Consider the following 14,750-nt stretch of genomic DNA (forward strand, 5'->3'; position numbering starts at 1 on the left):
CAAAAAAAAAAAAAACAAGCCTCCCACCCCTTGAAAAAGGGCAGTAACAGACCCTAACCCAAAATTACTATCTAAAAAAATCCTGTTTTCCTTTTTGCAACATACTTGCAAATATGCCTATAGATAATACAGACCTCAGAGCTAAAATGTGTTACTAAACTCATCCAATTCTTGATGAATGCATTAATAGCATATAAAACTTTTTCTGATACTCTTTTCAACATAATCAAATTGGTAATATTTTATCAAATACTCTGATACCTAATCAAAGTAAAAGAAACAAATCAAAATAAACCGGGCACTCTTTCTCTTAATTAATTACCCCTACACATTTCAAATTAATAGATGGCATTTTCCACCCATGGACCCAGGTCCTAAATGCTCCAGAAGTCTAATTTTTACATAATAATTGGATGCTCACTAAGTGATTTGTTAGCAACTATAAAGTTGAAAATACAAAGTATTCAAATGATAACCTACCCAATTACATAGATTCTATGAACTCTCATGTGACATTTATAAGATAAGCATAATAAGTAAACAGTGACAAATAGCAAAGACCATTGCTCTATCTTCAGAAATGCCCAGAATTCAGTCACTCCTTACCCCTACTGTCACCATCCAGTTCCACAGCACCTCGCTCTCTGCCCTGGATAACAATAGCTTTGCTTCCACTATGGTCTGCTGTCAGTCTTTACAGCAGCCCTGTTTCTTCAAAAAGGAGGACAGAACTTATCACTTCTCTGTTCAAAACTCTCCAATGGACTTGCCTATCTCATTCACACCTTAGCACCTAGTACAGCCCTCAGCACATACAAGGTGTCTGGTATTTGTGGACTGATTAAATGAACATTTGAATAGTGTAGTCCTTAATTTTGTGCAGCAGCCAAGTATTTATGAATGTCCTAAGCATAAATTTCATAAAAAAGGATACCATCAGAGGATGAAATCCAACTATTCAACCTCTAAAACAGTGTTATCCAAAGTGGCCCTGGCATAGGGCTGTGGTGGCGCGCGGGGACCCGGTGCGGTGACAGTGGTTGCTGCGGAGGTGATGAGAAACTACTAAAGTTCCTGTGGACGCAAAGCAAAATTTCGTAAGAACATAGTGGATGGAGAAGAGAAAACCTACGGTGGCTGTGAGGGCCCTGATGCCATGCATGTAAAATTGTTATCTTCGGATGGTCACGAATTTACTGTAAAAAGAGAACATGCGCTAACATCAGGAACAATAAAAGCCATGTTGAGTGGCCCAGGTCAGTTTGCTGAGAACGAAACTAATGAAGTCAATTTTAGAAAGATCCCTTCAAGTGTGCTATCAAAAGTATACATGTATTTTACCTACAAGGTTTGCTACACTAACAGCTCCATGGAGATTCCTGAATTCCAACTGCCCCTGAAATTGCACTGGAACTGCTGATGGCTGCAAACTTCCTAGATTGTTAAATAAATTATTTTTTAAAACCCCCAAAAAGTATAGTCCATATACAGGTGGTATTGTGAACTGCATTCTGGTGTGTAAATATTTATGTATATTTTTCAATTTATTTAAGGAAGAAAATTTAAAATTTCAAAAAGAGTCTTACTTAAGAAGACACGAAATTAACCTTTTTAATCTATTTAAAATCAACTTGAAGGGACTTCCGTGGTGGTCCAGTGGTAAAGAATCCGCCTTCCAATGCAGGGGACTCGGGCTCAATCCTTGGTCGGAGAACTAAGATCCCACATGCCGCAGGGCAACTTAATCCCGCGCGCCACAACTACGGAGCCCGTGTGCCTCAACTAGAGAGGCAGCATGCCGCAAACTACGGAGCCCACGCGCCACAACTAGAGAGAGAACACCCGCACACCACAACTAGAGATAAGCCCGCGCGCGCCACAACTAAGACCTGACACAGCCAAATAAATAAATATAAATAAATAAATTTAATTTAAAAAATCAATTTGAAGACAAATTAAGTTAAGAAACAATCAGGGGGTTAGGCCACAGCAGAATAAACATCTGTGAATGACTCAAGTTCGGGGGGAAAATGCACTGAAAGTGAACTGCACTGTAAGGAGACCTCTTCTCAAGCAAAACACTTCCCGTTATTAGCACACCCATGACAGCCAGACCTCAAACAACTCTTAGGTAAGACTGTCTCTACACTTATTAAAGACATGCATGTGTCAGAGACCTGACAACAGTCTGATTTTATCCAGAAATGTAGTCATGATGTTTATGAAATTAAGGCACGCAGAGCCATATTACTCCAAGGGGTATTTCCCAAACCTAAGTACCAAAAGTTATACACGCGCACCACTGTCTTCAATAACAAACTGATCACCACAAATGGAAGAGCACATCTCAGCTCAATAGACTATTTCCTGCAGTTTAATGTGTCTGCGTCAATCTCAATTAAACCCTTCATAACGTCACGTAATTGCAAATAAAGATATCAAGGTTAAAGTACTGTGGAAAATCTTACAAACTTACTTGATGACAAAGTTTCTTTTTTCTTTTCTATGAACTTTTTGGGAAATGCAGAAAGATACAATATGAGAAAACAAAAGTCACCCCCAGGCAAGCAGGATTATCTTATTTCCTTCCAAGCACAACAAAACTAACAAAACTAACATAGTTCTCTAGATACACTTTTCCTTTTATAGGTGACTTGTTCTTGAAAGGCACTTTTTTTTTTTTTCACTAAGCATATTACACTAGGGGTCTTTTATCAGATCGCATATTTTTTTTAAAAAAAGTTACCACTTCAATGCCAATATATTTTTTCTAATATGAGAATGTATCAAAATTTAATTTTCTAACTATGGGTATTTCCCTAGTTTCTAGCATTTTATAATCATCTTTCCAGAAAAAAATACAATATACTTATCAAAAAGATGTGCATGTGAGTTCTCATTTGACCTGCCTTGTTAGTATCACAGATTACATTTTACCTTCCTTTAATGTATGGATAACAATTAATTAGCAATTTAATTAGAGTTGGTATATCATAGTTTGTTCATAAACACATATCCCACAGAAAATGCTACCCTGAAAAGTAATTACGTTACACAGACCTGGTATTTCACTGGTCTTCTGAACATAAGGCAGCAGCCTAAATAGCAAAATTCTACTTGTTGACAAATTTGGATGATGTATCAAACTTCTGGTATTGTGTCTTAGTTTAAAAGAAATGGGATTTATCACTCCCTCCAAAGAGTTAAAACTGAAAAGATTGACACACATTTCAAGTTTATAAGCCATTTATTTCATAATTATCTTGACATCCCTTTAAAGTTCTTATACTATTAAAAACAAGCGTTTATTCTCTAAACAATTCTAACATAGCCTTTATCTGTTTTAAGATTTGTTTTCAGATAAATCAATGTGGTTATCACTCCTATTTAAAAGCTATATGCTAATAATTTTAATCATCAATTTTTCTTATCTCTATAGGAAGGAAAAGGTTCTTAGTGTTAATAATATAAATATAATATTTACAGATTTTCTTCTCATAGTTGAGTTTCAAATTCAAATGCAATTAAATTCAATTATTGTGGACTTCCCTAGCAGTCGAGCAGTTAAGACTGTGCAACAGGCTGGGGTTTGATCACTGGTTGGGGAACTAAGATCCCACATGCCGCCCAGTGTGGACAAATTAGTTAATTACTTACTTACTTGACTGGACACAATTCAAAACTGCTTTTAAGGTTAGTAAAATTATGTTAATGATAAAATATGTATATTAAATTGAGAGAGATGTTAACACACAAAGTATGAGAAAATTTCTGATATTAGGTAAAAGCCACCAATCAACTTATAATTTAGAAGCAATGAAGACAAACACTTTGAATAGCTTGAAGTAGCCAAACACCATAAATAACCAAGTGGACACCAGTAGGAGACAGGTTATTTAAAAAAAAAAAAGGACAGACAAAGATAGCAAACCAAGAAAGGTTATGTAGCAGTTAAAAAAAAAAAAATGATGATCAGTACCAAGATGTAAAGTTATGGGGGAAAAAAACTATGGAAAATGTGATATGTGTGTATTTTATTTGTTCATTATAATGCTTTATGCTGAAAACACCCATATATTTTCGCAAAACGAAATATGCGTGGGTGTATATATACATCAAATTATTTTTAGATGTATACACAATAAAGTGCCATCTACCACTGAGTAGAGGGTCACTGCAGTAGGGCGGGGGTTAACAGAGCTGTATTTTTACCTTACAGAAAACCTACTTTGAGGAGAAAAAACTTATAGAGGAATAGTGTGAGATAACTTCAGAGGAAAAAAAAAATCAATATACATTTAATAATTATTAAATATAAAGCATGATACTGTTAATAATTAGCTGAATCTTTAAATAATTCAGGACAAACTGGCTCATCTGCATTCATGCACTATCTTTGAAGAAAAAACTACATTTGAAGCAACTTTAGCTATAGAGATTAGTTTAGAACACTTTTGTAGCTGCTGCTTCAAAAGTTTTGAAGGACAGATTATATGCTAGCCTCTAACTGCATTTTATGGGGGAAAACTATCAAAACCTCCTCCACTTCACTAAGGTAGACACAGGGGTTCCAGTACTAATTAAGTCTCTTGTATCACACCCAATAACAGGTTATAAATCTGTTTTTGTGTGCATCCAGTCTGGTCATAGTTTTCACTTTTTAAAAATTCTCTATTCCCAATGATGGAAAGTATATAGGTTGGCCCACTGCTCATTTTCACGGCTTACTTTTGTTGTCTAAAACTCCCAAAGCACTGGGTGTGCTGGTGGGATATGGGCTGCTTTGGTCACACATACACATATATGCTTCAGTTTTTTTTCACAAGTTTCCTTTAAGAATGAATGAAATGCATACTTAGCAATGTGAATGTGACAAATATTTTTATGACCAGAAGTAAACTTTTGGAATCAATGCTTTTAGATAACTAACCTTCAATAGTCACCTCAACTTCGGGGTCCTCACTTGTTTCTGAAGGGACATGTTGAGTAGAATCTTGAAAGAAATAAAATTCTAAAATGACATTCATTATAAAGCACTTTCTATTATGTTCCAACATTTTACTGATTTGATATTCCAAAAGCAGCCTACTATAAAATTTTACTGGCATTTTAATTCATCTCATATTTGTTAAGTTAAAATATCTGACCCTTTTCATTGTACGTAGGGATGAAAGAAAATAAAAAGTAGAGAAACTCTGGAAAACTATTAGACAATACCAAATTACCTGCATTAATGGACTCAAAAAACTTTTATTTTTAGAGGAATAAAATTATAATGAAGTCACAATTATTTTCCTGCTGTAACTAGAAGACACTAGGATAAAAACAAAGGTTTTATTATTCTTTTTAAACTATTTCTCCTCTCCTTTCAGAAATCCTAGGAGTGGCTTATATTGTAAATAAAACCACAATCAAATTTTTTGCAATGGGGACCTTCATATCAAAACAGTGACTATAACAAATGCACACAGGACTGTATCACCTAACTTTATATGCAACATACTTTACAAAATTAAATATTTGTGTTACTACACAAAACAAATGTACATCAGAATGTTAGTGCTGGAAGCTCAGCTAGAGAGTATCTTCATCAACTCTCTTTTCATTTTGCAAAGGTTGAGAGATTAATTGATTTGCCAAAGATTATGTTTACTTGTTAGTAAAGGAATAAAGAACAGAACCGAACTTCAATTCGACTCTATTAACACTGCAATATGACAATAAAAATTTCCTCAAAAATAAAGTAGTTCAAAGCCTAATATCTAATTCACATTGCCCAATGAACCCCAGTACAATTTGTCTTGTATATAGGTATCTCCTTGCTGTAAATACTGCCTATCCAAAACAGAGGATTTTGTCACAGAGGAAATATCTAATTACCTACACACAGTAAAAGAAAACAAAAAAAATTTCATCCACACAATCGTCTTAAAAAAACTCAACAAGAAATTTAAAATATTATTTAAAGTGAGCATTTCAATACTTCTGCAAGAAATGTATTCCAATTAGAATACTCTAATTCTACAACTGAATTTGGAAAGATCAGTCAACTTTCCAGGGACCTTCAGAACTCCCTCCACTCGAAGAAAGTAAACGATCAAATTACTGATTTTAAAAAAATAAAACAAAAAAGCAAATATAAGGAATAAAAAGGTACAGAATAGAGTTCCTTTTTATTCTTAAAAAAATAAGGCTTGACACAACCAGTTTATGTGAGAAATAATAATTCTAAAACAATGTCCAGTTACCTTAACCAGTTATTTTCCTTGGGAGAAATCTACAAAAATTCTTTTTGGAACTATCTAAACGGCTTAGCAACAGGAAGCCATTCTGCATGGTAACCATTTAACTCAAGATTCCAATAACTAAAAAAGCTGTACCATAGTTGAATATCCATTCAATCCTACAATCAAAGGAGGATGGCTGGCTAAGAGACAAAGCAGTCCATGGGGTGGCTGTGAATATAAAAATGAGCCGAGAGGAGATCTTTCTTTCATTAATCGTATGGAGAACACATTACCCTACTTTAAAAAATGGTACTAATAGTATGTTTTAAAATGAAATATGAACAGAGCCAGTAATAATTTTAATTCTAACTATCAAAACCATTCTTTCAAAATATGGCAAAAAATGACCAAGAAAAAATGGGCAGCACTTTGCATCATGAAGAGCTGTACTTACCACTTAAGTTTTCCTCCCCATATGCTTTATTATTCAGTACAGTAAAAGAGGTATATTAAGTATCATCTTAGGACTAAAAAAACAACCTGTTGGCTAAGAAGGCATACCATAACAATCATCATTTCATTTCCAAATAAGGTGTTTTAAGGATAATATTCTCTATAGTACAGAACAACATAATACAAATACAGCAAAGTAAAAATCCCTGTATCTAACCTTCTGCTGGTACTTCCATTTCTGTTCCTTCATTGCCCTCTGAAGAATGATGGCTTCCTAAAAAGAAAATATACCACATATAATAAACCAATAAAGACTGGTATTGGAAGAAGAGATACTAGGTAACAATGCAAATAATAACATGAATACAAACTGATTCCTTAACTCCTTAGCAGTTAATACAAACAATGTTACCTAATTCAGAAAAACATGTAACACTTCTGTATGAAAGCTCAAAAAATTATTTTAAAACGTAAATATATAGATTAAACCGAAGTAGGTTTGGGGATTTACTATTAGTTACTGGAACTACACAATGTAATTACTGATAGAGGTTAGAATTTGAGAAGTAGAACAGTATGTTTCAAAGTGCCATGCTCATCTGTCAATGACACACACACAAAAACACACACCAGGGTAAATTTCTTCTTTGCTCATAGACTCTATCAAGGCTAGATAAACAAGTTCAGGTTGGGCTGCGAAATGTTTCCTGCTTTCCATTTTTACTATGGTGGAAGCTATGGAAACTCAATCCCCATTATTTAATCAAAGTTGCACTTAAAGGAAACTCATAAGTTAAAACTTAAGATACTACCTTTAGTCTCAAAAGCATTTTAATTCAGGTAATATAATCTGCCTGCTTCTAAAAACTGGAACATAAAGCAATGTATCAGGTTAGGCAGTCAAAAGGTAAACAGGCTCATCCTACCAGAGAAGAAACTTTACTCAAATAGGAAAGAAGTTCTAAAACCCAAGAGAGCCAATTAGGACAAGTGCCCAAACTGCCCCAGAATATTTATCCTCTGTCCTTAAATGTCTGAGCTACTAACATAGAAAAGATTGAAAATCACTGCATTCGTGTATAAGTAAAAATATATTACCTATAAGGAAGAATAAAGCACAAAGGGGGAGGGGAAGCAAAATCAGGTCTATTTTGTCATCCATTGGTAACTAATGAAAGAAACTATACTAAAGGTACAATTCCCAGACACAGGTTTCAAATACACTTTATCTTGATTTTTAAAGAGCACTGACTACAAACACTGTCATTCAATGCCTAGCATCTTTGAATTTAAAGTGCCATGCAAAGACAAAATGTTTTTGGTTTTCAATGTCTAACTTTATGGTGCTATAATTATCTTGGGATTCTTTTCCACTTATTTCATGTTCTGAAAACTCACCTGAGCTCAAAACACTAGATAAATCTATAAATCTGTAGCCATGAATTATTTCTTTATTTAACTTCTTAAATATGCTTTCTCAACACACAGCCCCCACCCCCCAATTAAACGTTAACATTTGAATTTATGGAGCATTGGGTTCTTTGACTACAATGCCAAAGAAAACAAAAATGTGAGGTCAAAACAATGAGAGATAAGGGAGAAGAGGCCAGTACTTAAAAAGGCAAGATTGGATAAGAATAAGAAAAATTAAGGTGATTGTCCCACCCGGTCAGAATATTACAAGAGTACATGTAAACAATGATTCTACGTGTACTTTTTGTTCTTTAAAAATCTGAAATAAGCAATTACATTTATATTAAAAGTAAAGCTAAATAAAATAAATCTTATGAGCTAAAAGCCAGAATAGACAGAAGTAAAGTAAAAGCCAGCACAAATAGCCTATGATCATCAAGTTAGGGAACACTACACAGAAATTCCCAAAGAGGTATTCAATAAATAAACTTAGGGATTTACAAATGATATCTTACAACCTTTCAAAAACCAAGTATCAATATGACCTTATTGATATTTACATTACTAACTATGCAATATAAGCCTTATTTCTGACTATTCTGATATAAGGTATAAATGTGTACTTTACCTTAAATATGAAAGTGTGTCATGTACCCATTTCGAGATTCATTACTAGATTCACAAAAGGGAAAATTGGTTTTGAAAAATTGTTGCTTGTGAAGTTCATTTATATGTTTAAAAAAAAAAGGCCAATACATTTCTTTTTCCTTTTCCATTTAGAAAAGTAATAATACAGATATAAATACTAAAACACAGTCTGTCCAATATAAAGAAACATTAAATAAGAACAGTATGTGGGAAAATGGAAGTGAAAAAGTTATACCTTGCAAAGACTTCGAAAGGGGGAGTTTGTCATCAACATCATCAGTTTCAGAAGGGCCTGCTTTGGGATACAAAGATAATACTTCAAAAGTAATCCCAAAAATGTATTTTGGGTCACTTCAGCAAACAAATTTGGGCGAGAGATATGGAATAATACAGCCTTTTCATGAACAAAAAAGGCAAAAAAAAAAAGAAAAGAAAAGAAAAGAAAAGACTGACAAAATGAATGGTGTCAATTTATGGTCTTAGTGAATGGAAAAGGTGTATTCAGATAAACTCATATATAGACAGTCAAAAGAAATTTTGAAAATGACTAATTCGACATGAATTGAATGGGAACAATATGTCTAAAATGGTGGATATGGGTAATGTTCATGACAGCAAACTGCAACTTTTACTTCATACAGATTGTAAGTGCAGATATATCTTACAAGGTGCATTTGTTTCTTCCTTGCCAAATATTTGGCTTAATATTTTGTCATACTAAAGAAAAATGCAGAATCAAATTGTTACACCTTCCTCAGAATCTCTAAAATAACGCAATTAACCTATCAATAAGCTTGAATCTCCACTGAAATAGAAACATGACAAACAAACAATTCAGAATCCTCCCTTCCTGAAGATCCATAAACACTTTTTAATAACTTAATGTGGTTTTTCCCAATTATTAACATACAACGTATTTTGTGTTAATTAAACCTTCACAGAATGCTATAGATTTTGACAACACACCTGTATGTATTATGCTTTTAGTGAAAGTAATAGATTTAAAAGAGAACAAAACATTGTGTTTTCAATGACTACTTAACATAAACATGTCCTTGCATTAATATGAATACAAACCACTGCACTACCTCTGAATATTTTTTGGAAAATATCTTAAGACTTTTGAAAGGCTTTGCAAATGCATGACGGATTTCACGAAGAGGCACAAAACTACACATTATAAATAAAGGACACAGCATAGAAGAAAACAATTTCATAGAAAATAGAAAAATTATTTGTATTTGGAATCTCAACTAAGAGCAAGATGATAAATGAAAGACACCTGAATTCAAATGCCAGATTCACTGCCTCCTAGTCATGTGATCCTGGGTAAAAATATACAGAAGAAATAAATTAAATGATAGCTAAATGTACTAACTGACTTCTAAATACTGCTTTAGCTGCTTTTCCACAAGTCTAGCTATGTATCATTATCGATATTGTTCTGTTCTAAATTATTTTAATTAGGTCCTCTTTAAGTCTTAGTGTATTTCTTAGGATTCCCATTGTATAGAATTTCTATTTTAAATAACATGATTATTGACTTCTAATTTAACTAATTACATTATATTCGGGGAATTCTTTAAGGCTACCTGTGAACAAATATAAAGTCAACTTTTGTAAAAGATCCATGCTTTGTAAATAAACATTTATTTGCTGGGTAAAGAGCTCTGGATATACAACAACTAGCTTATGTTTGTAAATTTCAGAGTTCAAATACTCTATTTACCATTTATAAGCATTCATCATTTGTTAAAATCTCCCACATGACTCCATTTACAAATTTATCAATTGTATCAAATTATATCAATCCTTTATTTAGACTTTTGAGGCTACACTGTTAGGTATACACAAATTAACAATTATTCTATTAACCTAATGACTTATTAGTATACAAATTATATACTCTTACTCTTCATATTTGTTATCTTTTTCCTTTCTGACCTCAAATTAATATTACTAAACTTGGTTTCTTTTGGTTAATATTTGCCCAGCATACCTTCACATATCACTACACTACCAAATTATGTTGTTTACTTTTAACCATACATGTTATAATAGCAAATGACTTGGACTCTGTCGGAAGATCAGCAGCACACTTCACCCGCACAACTCCGGGAGTGTCTAACAGTCACTGCAGACAAATCACTTTCCCAACACTCACATCTGAGAACATCTTAGAGGAAAACTGACAGGTACACAGAGATGTGTCCAAGCCTATTTTGGAATACCGAAAGTTTTGGAAGAAAACATAAATGATTTTAAGTGCGAGAATGAACACAGGAACTACAGTATAATCACACAGGTAATTGTCACAATGATAGTATTAAATCTGTACGTGACAAAAATAGGTCAATCTCAAAAACTTGTACTGAATGACACACAAGAACATATACAAAACACATATACAGTATGATACCATTTGAGTGAAGCTTAAAAACAGAAAATGTAATACATAAAATGTAGGTGCCTGGATACACATACAAAGATGTTTCTGTGGGAATGTATATGCATTTAAAATATAAAATCGTTATCAGGAAGGACAACCCTCAATTTCAAGAAAATGGTTAACTCAGGAGGAACAGAGAAAAAAATGGGAATTGGAAGGGCCTAAAGAAGGGTGTCAATAACATAGTTAACATGTTATATCATGTAAGATTCCGTAAACCTGGGCAGATGTATATTATGTTTGTGGGTTTTAAACATTTTAAAAAAGCATTTTAGAAATACAGCCAGCCATCTGTATCCCTGCATTCAGCATCTGCAGATTCAACCAACCATGGATCAAAAATATCGGGAATAAAAAATCCCAGAAAGTTCCAAAATGCAAAATTTGAATTTGCAGCATGCTGGCAACTATTTAGCATTTACATTGTATTAGATATTTAAGTTATCTAGAGATGATTTAAATAAAGTATAGGGGTGGGTGTTTGTAGGTTATATTCAAATACTACACCGTTTTATATAAGGGACTTGATCATCTGTGGGTTTTGATACTGGGGGGTGGCCCTGGAACCAATCCCCCTGTGGATACCAAAGGATGACCGTACAGTACAGCAATGCAAATAGTGGACCTACAAGTATACCCAACAAAATGTCTCACAAATTACATGTTTACAGAAGAAGCCTGATACATGCTGACGGATTCTATTTATATGAACTACAAAAACAGACAAAACTAACCTAGGTTATTACAAATCAGGACAACGGTCTGCACTGGAAAGGGGCTGCCAGGACAGGAGCCCAAGGGAAAAGGAGCTTCTAGTATAGTGATCCCTAACAACAGATCTTCAGAATGCATGAAGCAAAGTGAAAGAACTGGAAAGGAGAAATAGAGGCGGTTGGAGATTTCAATACTTTTGTAGTGGATAGAAGTAAAGAGAAATGCCACTACAGATATAGCAGGCCTGAATGACCACCAAGCAACCTTAACAAAGCTGAAATAACTGAAATTATACAAAGAATGTCCTCCAACCATAATGGAAATAAACTAAAATCAGTAACAAAGCTACCTGACAAGTCCACAAATATGTGGAGATTAAGACTACACTTCTACAGGGAATTCCCAGGCAGTCCAGTAGTCAGGGCTCTGCACTTTCACTGCCGAGGGCCTGGGTTCGATCCCTGGACAGGGAACTAGGATCCCAAAAGCCATGCGGTGCTGCCACTAAAAGAAAAGAAAAGAAAAGAAAAGAAAAGACTACACTTCTATGTAAACCAGAGGACAAAGGGGAAATTAGAAAATGTTTTGAAATGAATGAAAATAACCAAAGTTTATAGGGTGCAGTTAACTAATGCTTAAGAGGGAAGTTTATGGCATTAAGTACTTATATTGGAAAATATTTCAATGATTTAAGCTCCCATCTTAAGAAACATAAAATAAAACCAAATTAAAATTAAAACAACCAAAAAGAAAGAAAGAAAGAAACATAAGAGCAAAAAATCACTGAAATTTTGTAAAAGCTAGATCTTTGAGGAAAAAAGAAAAAAACTGAGAAAGTTCTAGAGCAAGAGCAATGGTTCTCCACTGGAAGTGATACTGTCCCCAACGGACATATGGCAACGTCTGGAGACGTTGTGGATTGTCACAACTAGGGAGATGCTACTGGTATACATCTAGCAGGGAGAGGCCAGGGAGGATACTAAACATCCTACAATGCAGAGCATAAGACAGATACTGACAACAGTGAACTGCCTGATCAAAATGTCAATATTGCCAAGTTTTAAGACAAAGCCCTGAGCTAGAATAACCAATAAGAAACAAACAAAAAAAAGACACGAATCACTATAATTAAATTACTACAGACCCTGCAAACGTTAAAATTAAAAAATAGAAAGAAAACTTAAGACAAAGTAGACAAATTCCTTAAAAGACACAAACTGCCGACTCTTAGAAGAAATCTGTAACCCGAGCAGACCTACAATGATTAAAAGAAATTTTAAAATTAAAAAATGGAGCCAATTTTTAAACCTTCCATTACAGAAACCTCAAGGTCCAGGTGGATTCATTGGCAAATTTTACCAAAAATATATAGAAATGGAATAATATCAATTCTACAAAAAAATTCTTCAAATATATAATTTCCCAATTCACTTAGGCCAGTATTACCAAAACCAAATAAGGACATTCACAAGAAAAGAAACTTCTAACTAATATCTCTTAAGAACATCTGAAAATGTTATTATAAGATATTAGTGAGAACATTTGAAAATTAATGTTGATGACCATTTCAACAGACTAAACCGAGAAAAATGATGTAATCATCTCCAGAGATACAGAAAAGATCTTTCACAAAACTCAACATCCAATCACCATAAAAGCTCTTTACAAACTCTGAACTGAAGAAAATTTCTTCAATCTGATGAAGGGCAACTACAAAAAACCTACAGCTTTCACAGAGAAAAGATTTCCTTCTAAAACTGCAAACAAGGTAAGGATGCCTACTCTCACTACTATTCAGCGTAACACTGGAATGTTGATGAGCTGGTGCAATTAACACAAGAAAATGAAAGGGAAGAAATAATACTGTCTACTTACAAAATCCCAAAGTTTTTTTTCCCGAATAGTTGCTATACTAATAAATGAATTTTAAGTAGGTCACAAGATACAAGGTCCGTATGTAAAAGTCAACTGTAGTTCTACACATTAGCAATAAATAGTTGGAAGCTGAAACTGTAAAAGAACAGTACACCATTTACAATAACACTGAAAAACATTACTTAGATATAAATCTTACAAAATATGTACAAGACCTGTATGCTGAAAACAAAGCACTGATGAAAGGAATCAAGAAAGAGCTAAATAGATAAGATACATATATCATGCTCATGAATCAGAAGATTCAATATTAAGATATTCAACCTAAATTAGTCTACAGATTCAGCACAATCTCCAGCAAAATCCCCACGGTGGTGGTGGTGGTGGCGGGGGGGAAGGGGGAAGGACTTCCCTGGTGGTCCAGTGGTTAAGACTTCACCTTCCAATGCAGGGGGTGTGGGTTTGATCCCTTGTTGGGGAGGTAAGAAGATCCCACATGCCTCCGGCCAAAAAAACAAAACATAAAACTGAAGCAATATCGTAACAAATTCAATACAGACTTTAAAAATGGTCCACATCAAAAAAAAAAAAAAAATCTTGGGCTTTTCTGGTGGTGCAGTGGTTAAGAATCCGCCTGCCTTGCACTGGCAAGGGACACGGGTTTGAGCCCGGGTCCGGGAAGATCCCACATGCCGTGGAGCAACTAAGCCCATGTGCCACAACTACTGAAGCCTGCGTGCCTAGAGCCCATGCTCCGCAACAAGAGAATCCACTGCAGTGAGAAGCCCACGCACTGCAACAAAGAGTAGCCCTGCTTGCCGCAACTAGAGAAGCCCGCGTGCAGCAACGAAGACCCAACTCAGCCAAAAATAAAATAATTTAAAAAAAAAAAAAACTCTTAAAAAAAAGAAGTCGGGCTTCCCTGGTGGCGCAGTGGTTGAGAGTCCGCCTGCCGATGCAGGGGACACGGG

The 14,750-nt window shown here is 34.4% G+C and overlaps 1 protein-coding gene and 1 pseudogene across 6 annotated transcripts in view; one reads left to right on the forward strand and one right to left on the reverse strand.

Moving 5' to 3' along the window:
• The window catches only part of GTF2I (general transcription factor IIi), a 104,849-nt gene that overhangs the window by 39,026 nt on the left and 51,073 nt on the right, over positions 1-14,750 (reverse strand). Inside the window, exons 9-11 of one of the 6 annotated variants that reach the window (XM_007468759.1) lie at positions 8,977-9,033; positions 6,898-6,954; positions 4,931-4,993 (exon numbers count right to left, since the gene is read on the reverse strand). In XM_007468759.1, the coding sequence (XP_007468821.1) occupies positions 4,931-4,993; positions 6,898-6,954; positions 8,977-9,033 (177 nt within the window). Of the gene's footprint in view, positions 1-4,930; positions 4,994-6,897; positions 6,955-8,976; positions 9,037-14,750 lie in introns of all 6 variants that reach the window. The other 5 variants (XM_007468758.1, XM_007468762.1, XM_007468761.1 and 2 more) reach the window with 5 other exon arrangements.
• On the forward strand, positions 1,115-1,446 carry LOC103072809 (transcription elongation factor B polypeptide 1 pseudogene; annotated as a pseudogene).

Source organism: Lipotes vexillifer, unplaced genomic scaffold, assembly GCF_000442215.2.
Source record: "Lipotes vexillifer unplaced genomic scaffold, Lipotes_vexillifer_v1.1 scaffold12, whole genome shotgun sequence".
Classification (NCBI taxonomy): Eukaryota; Metazoa; Chordata; class Mammalia; order Artiodactyla; family Lipotidae; genus Lipotes; species Lipotes vexillifer.